At 45.0% G+C, this 12,236-nt stretch overlaps 1 protein-coding gene across 1 annotated transcript; it reads right to left on the reverse strand.

The window, feature by feature from the left end:
• Positions 1–5,342: 5,342 nt before the first annotated feature.
• Positions 5,343–10,178, reverse strand: LOC139461975 (uncharacterized). The gene is made up of 2 exons (XM_071243467.1): positions 10,124–10,178; positions 5,343–8,059 (listed from the first exon to the last, which is right to left on the reverse strand). The coding sequence occupies exons 1-2, from the start codon at positions 10,176–10,178 to the stop codon at positions 5,343–5,345; spliced, it is 2,772 nt and encodes a 923-aa protein (XP_071099568.1).
• Between the last annotated feature and the right edge of the window lie 2,058 nt (positions 10,179–12,236).

The raw sequence follows: 12,236 nt of genomic DNA on the forward strand, positions 1-12,236 counted from the left end.
GTCGCCTCTTTCGACAAGCGTAGTCGCCTTTTACGGCAAGCATGGGTTGCTGAAGACCTAGTCTACCCCGGATCTTCACGGGTTATATAAAGACACGTACATAGTAATTTTTCTTAAATATATAGGAAATTATATTATATTGTGCAATGAATTATTATAGGAAATAGTACAAATATAACGTTAGATCATCACGCCACACCAGGTTATAATGTGATTTTTATCATGTATCTATTTTCGTTACAAATTTAAGATTTGAAATAAATATGCCATGTAATAAGTCAATATTTATGTGCTTTCAGATCACGAAGTATCGATGTGTTGCATACGGTAAAGACAGTCAGAGGGATTCATCATGCTGTAGCCTGCGACAAAATTGATCACTTGATTTAACCTTGGCGGTCCAAATCACTCCACCTAGGTTTGTATTGCGAACCGCACCAGAGAATTTGGAGCCTAGGACATTGGGCTTTGAGGTATTATTATTACTATATTATAATATATGAATTCTCCGTATACCCGTAATATAATATTAAAAATGTTATTACATATGTAATGTGTATTTCCTGTTTTATCTAATATATGTTATTTTTCAGATTGCCGAGGATTTCCTGACCGACGACTTTGTCCGCGCGGACATCGTTCACAAAGGCGAAAGGCACATGAAGCTTGCTACTGACAAGCAACTACAGCACGCCAGTAGGAGTACTCAGCGGTTTGAGGACGGAACTTTGAAAATAGTTAGAAATTCCAATTGATCAACTGCTGAGTAGTCATGCTTTAGCGCCGGCAGCAACTTGAGGTTGGTGCCTCTTGTCTTTGTGATCATGTCACGACATAGAACACACCAAGGTATTGAAGCTATTGGAAATTCTTACCCAACCATCCAGATGTCAAGACTGTCATTTTAGACGACAAACTGGCTGCATGGAATGGAAAGCAAATAGCCCTTCGAGACGCTCGCATCCAAGGCTGCCTCTTTCCACCTTACTCAGGCAGTATGGAGAAACTTTCAGGATGGTGGACACGAATATATACATATGCATGACCATTATCAATTATTAAAGCGTGTATAGATCTACTACGAAATAAATCGGTCTTGTCTTTGGTATAAATTTCTGAGGTGACATGAAATGAATTACGCCAGGAAAAACTCTGCGTAATTTATTTCATGTTGAGCATATATGCCACATTGACTCACGAGACAAAACAGAAACATTGTCCGGGTGGTCTTCAAAGTGATAAAGCGGCATCCGATAAGGAGATACGCTACCGGCAATGGACATACTTACCCCGTTGAGACCCCGCGCCTTTCCTCAATCCTTCTGCCGAATCACCACTGTTTGAAAAGAGGCAGTTGCAACACCAGATCTTGAACATGCAGCGGGCACGGGTTGCCCTGTCGTCTAAGGCGCCGCGATTCGCTGTGCAGAGTTGAGTCCTTGGGCACGCCAGAAACCTATGATAATGGGTTTGAATACCGGGTTCGCCCCGATTATGTTTAGGTTTGCCAGCACCGTACTCGTGCTCGCGGGTTTCACCGAAGTGGTAAACGTCTGAGACCTGCAACACTTGGGACTTTCCTCCCACATTAAGCTGATACGCCGTGATATAACTGGAATACTGTTAAAAGAGGCGTTAAACCCAACTCACTCACTCACCCTTGAAAGCGCCCGCCCTCACATAGCTGGAACATAGCTGAGTGAGGCGGTAAACAGCAAACCAACCAACTTGACAACGCTTGGTACCCTGACAAACTATGGTAACAGAACAGAGCAGCACAATATTTCTCTCAGGCCGTACAAACAGATGATACACTTTTACTCAATTTATATAATCTCTGTATTCATGGGAAGAGCTATCATGTCACTTTTAAAAATCAGAATGCGTATAAATTGTGTATTTCAAGTTCTTACGGGCAAAATGACAAACTTGACTTGATGGGGCCTCCTGCGTTTATATTATTTTCTTTTTACGTCTTTGAGGTGATGTTGATGTGGCACATAGTGCCTGTTATAAATCAGCAGACCACTTTGGACAAGTAAAACTACCCTTACTCAAAGTGGCAACAATTATTTCCACCTTGATGTTTTCAAGACTCAAGTGAGTTTGTCCCCGGGTGTTTTCTCTTGGTCCACTCGAAGATCATCGTTATGCAATACATGGCGTTGTTAAGTGGTCCCCTGGTGTAAAGATTGGTGCACATTGGCCTGCTTCCAAATTGGCCTATATAGAAGGCGCTTCCCATATCGCCTGTCCACAATGTATCTCGATCTACACCTCAGCTGACAAAATGATATTGTTCTGTTGAACTGTACTCAATGTGTCCATATGTTGTTTTCATTACACAAGCCATTGCCTTTGTCTTGTCATTGATTGATGTTTTGCTATGTCCACAAAATTGGATTAAGCATCACTGGTTTCCTAGTCTGCGATTGCTTGTTTGTTGCTGATTCGATTATTTACAGACCGCCGTCATACAGGTGAAATATTACTGTTTGTTGTTTAACGCCGCACACAGCAATAATCCCGCTGTATGACGGCGATCTGTAAAGTATCGAGTTTGGACTAGACAATTCAGTGACTGACAACCTCGGCATCGATGAACGCAAATGGGATTCGAGGAAATAAATCAATTAAGTCACCGAGTCTGACCCAATCCCGTTAGTCGCCTTACGTCAAATATTGGTTATTGAAGAACAATTGTAACCCGGAATCTGGGATAGTCTTCGATTCTGCATTTTTGTATACATTTGATTAAGGGGATTAAATATCTCTGGGACCCGTGAAGATCCGGGCTAGAATAGGTCCTCAGCAACCGTTGCATGCCGTAAAAGGCGACTAAGCTTGTCCTAAGAGGCGACTACAGCAATGATCTCCTGTCTACTGCGTACTTTCACGTGTCTGAGGTGAAGCTTGTGTTGTTGACCCTGGGATAGAATAGCTCAACCTATGCTTGCCGTAAAAGGCGATTATGCTTGTCGTAAGAGGCGACTAACGGGATCCGGGGGTCAGGCTCGCTGACTTGGTTGATGCATGTCATCGTTGATGCATCTCATCGTATCCCAGTTGCGTGGATCGATGGTCATAATGTCAATCACTGGATTGTCTGGCCCAGACTCAATTGTATTTAGACCGCCCTCATATAGCTGGAATATTGCTGAGTGCGGCGTTAAACATCATTTGTATTTACTACTCTGAATCTAAATGCACACAGCCTTCTTGGTGTACACATTATAATTATTTCTGTACTGTATATATGCTCTTGTACCACCGTCGGTGGTCTATGGACAAAATAAAGAATCTGAATCTGAATCTGAATATTGATGCCTGTGGCGTAAGACAACACATACACACTATCCCATAACCAATTGTCAGAGCGTCCCACCTGTACTAGTCGTGTCAAAGCCAAACTACAACTGTCGAGTCTGTCCTAGCAGTCGGCAAGCCACAGAAACCTATGATTGTGGGTTCGAATCCCGGTACGCCCCGATTATGTTTCTAGGTTTGCCAGCACCATACCCGTGCTCGTGGGTTTCACCGAAGTGGTAAACGTCTGAGACCTGCATTACTTGGGACTTTCCTCCCACATTAAGCTGACACGCCGTGATATAACTGAAATACTGTTAAAAGCGGCGTTAAACCCACTCACTCACTCGTAGGATGTGCCCATGTCAATGAGCGAAAAGAGCTTCGACTATCGTAAGTCAAAGTCAAGTTTTAGAGATACCGCAGTCGTAGCGAACGCTTTGAAAAACGAGCCCCTGGTCATTTTAAATAATCCTCCCCACAAACGATCTCTCTTTAATGAATGTGCATTCATTCAAATTCAACAAGTGAAACTAAAAACAAATATAACTCAAGATGGATTATAATAATTTTAATGTCGCACCTCTATAATGCCGCATGCATGCTATGCATGCAAGAGAAAGTATTTCACAATACAGTTCTAAAATTATTGAACTATGCACAACACTCACATTGCATGTATACATATTTCATTAGAGTGACATTTCTAAGGTAGAAAGAGCGATGGGATAGCCACGTGGTTCATTGATCGAATACAGAGAAGGAAAAGTGTACATGGCAGAAAATGAAACAAGTGCGCGCAACAAGCATAATTGAAGCCGTCCAATTGCATAATGCAGATGCCAGACACTTTGTGTGATATCCTGACTGATGGAACAGGTGGGGTTAAGATTAAGGTGGGTGCAGGAAGGCCTGACCCGTGAAGATCCGGGGGTAGAATAGTTCTCAGCAACCCATGCTTGCCGTAAAAGGCGACTAACGGGATCGGGTGGTCAGGCTCGCTGACTTGGTTGAAGCATGTCATCGATCCCAATTGCTTGGATTGATCAGTCCCCGGATTGTCTGATTCAGCCACGATTATTTACAGACCCCTGGAACAATGCTGTGAGGCTGTTAAACAACCAACCACCAGGAAGGCCTTGAAAGACTACTCTACACAGGATCAATATGTACGCTTCATTGCGTTGAGGAGGCCCAGTCGCCCAGTCGTCTAAGGTGCCGCGATTCGCTGTGCATAGTTGCGTCCCTTGGGCACGCCAGAAACCTATGATTGTGGGTTCGAATCCCGGTTCGCCCCGATTATGTTTCTAGGTTTGTCAGCACCATACTCGTGCTCGTGGGTTTCACCGAAGTGGCAATCGTCTGAGACCTGCATCACTTCGGGCTTTCCTCCGTGAAAACGCCGTGATATTACTGGAATACTGTTAAAAGCGGCGTAACACCCAACTCACTCACTCACTGCAGTTTGGATGTCGTCAACACCACACTTTCGGATAAATCGAAGTCTGGTTAAGTTTTATAGATGGCAGACACCGTGATTGTAGACGGCGTGGAGAGAGGCACTATACAAGAGCACAATAGGTACAGTGGTGGCAGACTCATGGTCTCGACTGGCATCACATACGATAAGAGGATGATCGTGCCATCCATACAAATGACTTGTAACAAATTCGTGGCAAAGCACTGCTTTACTTTAAAACATTATACCAGCAATGTGACTGCGGTTTGTACAGTAATCGAGTGTTGGTCGGCCAATCAAGTGGTTGATATCATGCATATGAGCATCGATCTAAGTCGATGACACGCGTCAACCAAGTCAGCGACCCTGACCACCCGATCCCATTAGTCGCCTCTTACAATGGGTTGCTGAAGACCAAATTTAACTCACAGGGTTACCGTTATTCCAGCAAGGACAAACATGCATATAAAGCGCCAACGGCTTCACCATGTTTGGAGACATACGTATAGCCCGTTTCTGTTGTTCCATGCAGTAATATTGCTGGAGTATTGCTTAACGCGGGGGGAAATATACTCACTCACTCACTTACTGTTTTACCTGTTGGGACAGTAAACACTTGAGCATGTGTAAGGTCAGGGGAGGTTCTCCCAGAAGGAATAGCATCAAAGTTGGCTGCTTCGCGACCGGTGGACAGAGTGCACGGATGTATGACCATGTTTGTTACGACAAGCGTGTGGACCAGGAAGAACGCCATGACAATATGCATTGTGTAATACAGTTCTTCGAGGGCATTGATACGGGTATACTCAGCACTGACCCCACAGGAAGCGAGGAGAACCAGCAGAAGGGTAAGTAGGACATCATTCTGACATCGACAGCAGAGTCTTCCTTTCAGCGAGTCGTATCTGTGACTGAGTCTCCAGCAGTACCACAAAGTGTAGCCTAGACAGGCTGATGTTATAAGTGACATCACTCCTACAGGCAAAACGTACGACACCAGCTGTGCTTGCCAACTGCCCATCCAACGCACGACTCGACCTTGGCCGTACCCGACGTACAACGTAGAATGTTCTTTCTCAAGGACTAGGCACACAACAACCACGATCAATGCTATCAAAATGCACCCAATTAAAAGAAGCAGCCAGCGAGGTTTGGTTTTGGTGTCTTTGAACAAGTTCAGGGCTTTCTCTAGCAGGCAAAACGCGTGGAGCATATGGGTCATGAAGACTAACAGCCATACGAAATGTTGTAAAGCTGACACTGACAACCCTGTCAATGAATCTGGCTCATGTTCTAACAAATCTAAGGCGAAGGCTATGATTAAACAGGAGATTAAGAATAGTTGGAACTTATTGTGTTTCTCTTCATAGTCTTTCTGTATCAGTTTTGTGCAGAGAGATAAACTCACACAGGCAAGAGCAATCGCAAGGGATATTGTTTTGTACAGTCTCGTCCCATGAGCCATGTGGTCCGCCTGCACGGTGGCTAGAAGAGATTTTAAAACATCTGTACATACATGTGCAACATCGCCCTTAATTATGTACTGACCTTTTGATATTACATGACCATTTTTATTCAGCTTCAGTTGTTCATGCTCTGTCAGCTTATATTCGCTCTCGGTGAAAGCGACCGTCTGACAGTCGTCAAGCCTGGATTTTGTGGGGTGATTGAGATACGTGTTTTCCGCCTCAGACAGACACAAGACAAATTCCTGTAGATGTAAAACTCCGTAATGGTGGCTAAGTAGGACTGAGTAGACTCCTTGCTCCAGATCAACCAGCATGCTGGACTTTGCAAACATACCATACAGTTTGCTACCAGACTCCACTACTGGCATATTTGTGAATACAGTCTTTTCACCAGCTGAACATTCCACGGTGTCAATGTCATGTACATTAGACATCACCATCTTGCTAAGCGTTACATCGATTGAGTCTGTGTGTCTATACTGTAAAAGGGCTATATGTAACAGTCGTATGGCATCAGACAGCATTGAATCAATGTCCACTTCAAAATCAATTTTGTAAACAAAGTCACTCATATTCGTTTTCAAAGGCGTTAAAGCAGCATATACTATTCTAATGCTTCGGTTGTTCACGTGGAGGCCATGTTTGTCTCCTGTGTTTATTGTGGCCATTGTCATGGATGACCTTATGCCTTGAACCATCCTTGGAAGATCTGGTGTCTCCTCGGTCGTATCAAGTTGCAGCTTAAGGATCAAGTTTTTGTTTTCGAAGGAATTTTGTACATTTTTAACATAAAAACACTCATCACCTATCAAAGTAGAATTCGAACATACCCCATCTTCACATGTTTTGAGGATGCTATTCCCGGTTTGATTGTCATAACAAAGAATAGGTTCTGAAACTATTGCTCCAGATTGGCTGTAGAAGATGTAGGTCATGTCCATAGGTGAAATATTCTTACGATATTCAATTAAGTTACCAGGAAGTCCATCTGCATTAACGAAATGAAGATAACATCTTAACTCCTCTGTGAAAGTCCTGTTTGTACTGCATGCCATACAGTGGGGGTTTCTGTGGACACGACTACTTCCGTCCGCTACGCTGGTGATATAGCTGTGACACAACAGATTTAGTTCCCTGAAAGACAGGGAACCGTACCCTGTGCTGTTCGTATCGCATGATGCAGCAGGTTCTTCTGTATTACAACGACGTATCTTCGAGGAAGTGTGGTACTCAACACGAGTCCTACAAACCGTAAACGGTGGTGGTCTACTGGTGATGAAATCCATAGTTATTGGTTGGCCGGAATCTGGACAGCGTAATGTGGAGTTCCATACCACCATATCTCGCCTGGGAATATTATGACACATGGCGCAGAAAATGCTGGAGAATATCTCATAAAGGTTCCATCTGTTGGTGACGGGGTCATCAAACGGGTAGGCGTTTCCCTCGCACTTGTCCCTGACGATGTCGTTGTTAAACTCGACAGGACATTTGCTGATCATATATATAGATGTGACTTCAGTGGCATGAAGCGTCATACAAGTCGAGTATTTAGCAGCTCTACCGACATCATTGTAGCCGACACGGGGAGACTGTAGATTCCGTTTGATGTCATACAAGAATGAGATGATGTCATTATCTGTTTGTAGGTTTAGGCAGGTCTCAAAATAGCCGATGCAACAATCACCAAAGCGAGGACAGGGCTCGTCACAGTTACAGAAATGAGTGGATGTGGCTTGGAACTCTGTTTGGCATGAAGCTGAACATGTCTGCTTACAAAAGCCAGGAAAATCCACACCAACAAAGGTGTCTGTCTGTGCTCTTCCTGTAACAGAAAAACCTCCACCGTGTCAGTCCTGTAAACACTAATATTTGTTTGTTTTTAAACGCAGTATTCCAGCTATCTGACGTATGTGTGTGTGTGTCTGTCTGTGTGTGTGTGTGTGTGTGTGTGTGTGTGTGTGTGTGTGTGTGTGTGTGTGTGTGTGTGTGTGTGTGTGTGTGTGTGTGTGTGTGTGTGTGTGTGTGTGTGTGTGCACGGGGGGCCAGCGCCTCTTGGGCACGCCAGAAACCTAAGATTGTGGGTTCGAATACCGGTTCGCCCCGATTATGTTTCTAGGTTTGTCAGCACCATACCCGTGCACGTGGGTTTCACCGTTATGATAAACGTCTAAGACCTGATAACTTCAGGCTTTCCTCCGACATTAAGATGGCACGCCGTGATATAACTGTAATACTGTTAAAAGCGGCGTTAAACACAACTCACTCACTATCTGACGGCGGTCTGGAAATAATCGACTTTGGACCAGACAATCCAGTAATTGACATCATGAGCATCAGTCTACGCAATGGGGATACGATGACATGCATCAACTAAGTCAGCGACCCTGACCACCCTATCCCCATTGGTCACGACGTAGACAAACGTGGGTTTGTAAAGATCAATTCTAATCCGAATCTTCACGGATTAAACATATGTATATATAACTATGTCTGTCAAACATTTGGTCTGGGAACCTATTTTACCACGGAGGTCCCTTGGGTGTGTATTCTACCCGGGCATGACCTGGAGAGACAATCATAGGGAGAGAACTGGGGATCTCTTCTCCTCAGGAGAAGGCACACATAGGGGACTGGAGACCTATTCTGCTCTGCGCTGGGGAGACACACAGAGGACCTATTCTGTGCTGGAATTACTGGGGGAGACACACAGGGGACTGGGAACCCATTCTGCTCTGCGTTAGAATTACTTGGGGAGACACACAGGGGACTGGAGACCTATTCTGCTCTGCACTGGAATTACTGGGGGAGATACACAGGGGACTGGGAACCTACTCTGCGTTGGAATTACTGAGGAGACACACAGGGGACTGGAGACCTATTCTGCGCTGGAATGACGGGGGGGGGGGGGGGCGGGGGGGGGAAACACAGAGGACTGGGAACCTATTCTGCTCTACGCTGGAATTACGGGGGGGGGTGGGGGGGGTGGGGGGTGGGGGGGGGTGGGGAGACACACATGGGACTGGAGACCTATTCTGCGCTGGAATTACGGGGGGGGGGGGGAAACACAGAGGACTGGGAACCTGTTCTGCTCTACGCTGGAATTACGGGGGGGGGGGGGGGGGGGGGGGGAGACACACAGGGGACTAGGAACCTATTCTGCGCTGGAATTACGGGGGGGGGGGGGGGAACACAGAGGACTGGGAACCTGTTCTGCTCTACGCTGGAATTACGGGGGGGGGGGGGGGGGGGGGTGGGGAGACACACAGGGGACTAGGAACCTATTCTGCGCTGGAATTACTGGGGGAGACACACAGGGGACTGGAGCCCTATTCTGCGCTGGAATTACAGGGGGAGACACACAGGGGACTGGGAACCTATTCTGCTCTGCGCTGGAATTACTAGGGGAGACACATGGGGGACTGGGAACCTATTCTGCTCTGCGCTGGAATTACTGGGGGAGTCAAACGGCGGACTGGGAACCTATTCTGCTCTGCCCTGGAATTACCGGTGGGAGACACACTGGGGACTGGGAACCAACATGTATTCTGCTCGGAATTACAAAGGGGAGACACACAAAGGGGACCTATTCTGATCCATATATCCAAAGGGACTGGGAACCTTTTCTGTTCCGTATTTCCCTCGGGACTGGGGACATATTCGTCTCCGAAAGTAACGGGGGGAACGACACGACACGGATACTTGTCCGCCACAATATTTACATTGTTGCAAAGTGTTGTCAGGCTCATTGTATTGATTTAAATAAATATCTGGTTTTGTAGCTGAAACATTAACTAGCCCCCAAACAAAACACCAGCCCCCCTCCTCCTGCAAGATTGTTCGCTAACTTGAAATCATATCATAGTCTAATCATATCCCGTTTACTCACCAATGAACAAGAAAATCCAGACGACGGAGAACCCAACCATACTGTCGTGGACCATCGGTGCATTTGACGTCTCCAAACACCACAAGGCAATATAATCTATGTTCACTTGAGTACTTCACTCAACGTTGAATGCCCCGATAACAACGAGGGTAGGACAGGACATATCCGGTTGTAATGGTATTCTGAAACACAGGATACGTTTATGGGAGGTGCGAAAGCAGGTGATTGCAAAAACACCATCAACATAATAGAAATAGCAACCATCTCTATTCATTGGGATTGCTGTGAAATGCGCTGTGACGATCGAATGTTTTGACGACATTGTGAAGCAGCGCTAATGGCATTGATCAGACACCCCGTATGTCATCCATTCAGTGACAGTCGCTGATGAAACCTGGTGGGACGCAAAGGGAATAATTGGCAGCGTTTGATGTGCAGTCATAACCCAATACAAACCTATTTACATATGTCGCGTAGGGATTTGATTTGTTTTATGCTGTCTCCGTGTAAGTGAATCCAATAAGGCCAACACCCGATTCAGCAGAGTGATTAATGTTATTTGTTCTGGTAGATGTATCAGAGTACTTAATGCTGGTACATGATGGGCTTTTAGTGGAAGCATCATACAGCTTTCATCAACACAGATGTTTGGGGACTGATAATTATAACTTCTAACGGGTTCCATTATGCATGTACACAAATGGAGTCCTATTTTGAATTTTAATAATCGAACTTGATTCAAGTTCGAATGCGTGTTCTATCATGTCACCATTTTTTTAATATGAATAACATATTATCGTAGTATGTGCTAGACTCCCGAGCGATACAATGTGTAAGTCTGTCCACTATTCAGTACAAAGTACAATGTGTAAGTCTGACCTCGACTCCCGTATTGTACACTTTGTAAGTCTTTGCTCGACTCCCGTATATTGTAGAATGTATAAGTCTATGCTCGACTCCCGTATATAGTACAATGTGAAGGCCTGTCCTCGACTCCCGTAGAAAGTACATTGTATAAGTCTGTCCTCGACCCCCGTATATAGTACAATGTGTAAGTCTGTCCTCGACTCCCGAATATAGTACAATGTGTAAGTCTGTCCTCGACCCCCGTATATAGTACAATGTGTAAGTCTTTCCTCGACCCACGTATATAGTATAATGTGTAAGTCTGTCCTCGACCCCCGTATATAGTACAATGTGTAAGTCTGTCCTCGACTCCCGCATATAGTACACTTTGTAAGTCTGTGCTCGACTCCCGTATATTGTAGAATGTATAAGTCTGTGCTCGACTCCCGTATATAGTACAATGTATAAATCTATCCTCGACTCCCGTATATGGTACACTTTGTAAGTGTGTCCTCGACTCCCGTATATAGTACACTTTGTAAGTCTGTCCTCGACTCCCGTATATAGTACAATGTATGAGTCTGTGCTCAACTCCCGTATATAGTACAATGTGTAAGTCTCTCCTCGACTCCCGTATATAGTACACTTTGTAAGTCTGTCCTCGACTCCCGTATATAGTACAATGTGTAAGTCTCTCCTCGACTCCCGTATATAGTACACTTTGTAAGTCTGTCCTCGACTCCCGTATATAGTACACTTTGTAAGTCTGTCCTCGACTCCTGTATATAGTACAATGTGTACGTCTGTCCTCGACTCCCGTATATAGTACACTTTATAAGTCTGTCCTCGACTCCCGTATATAGTACAATGTGTACGTCTGTCCTCGACTCCCGTATATAGTACACTTTGTAAGTGTGTCCTCGACTCCCGTATATAGTACAATGTGTACGTCTGTCCTCGACTCCCGTATATAGTACAATGTATAAGTCTATCCTCGACTCCCGTATATAGTACACTTTGTAAGTCTGACCTCGACTCCTGTATATAGTACAATGTGTACGTCTGTCCTCCACTCCCGTATATAGTACACTTTGTAAGTGTGTCCTCGACTCCCGTATATAGTACAATGTGTACGTCTGTCCTCGACTCCCGTATATAGTACAATGTATAAGTCTATCCTCGACTTCCGTATATAGTACACTTTGTAAGTCTGTCCTCGACTCCCGCATATAGTACAATGTATAAGTCTATCCTTGACTCCCGTATA

The sequence above is a fragment of the Haliotis cracherodii genome, unplaced genomic scaffold (assembly GCF_022045235.1).
Source record: "Haliotis cracherodii isolate W230 unplaced genomic scaffold, xgHalCrac1.p SCAF_15, whole genome shotgun sequence".
In the NCBI taxonomy this organism is placed as follows: domain Eukaryota; kingdom Metazoa; phylum Mollusca; class Gastropoda; order Lepetellida; family Haliotidae; genus Haliotis; species Haliotis cracherodii.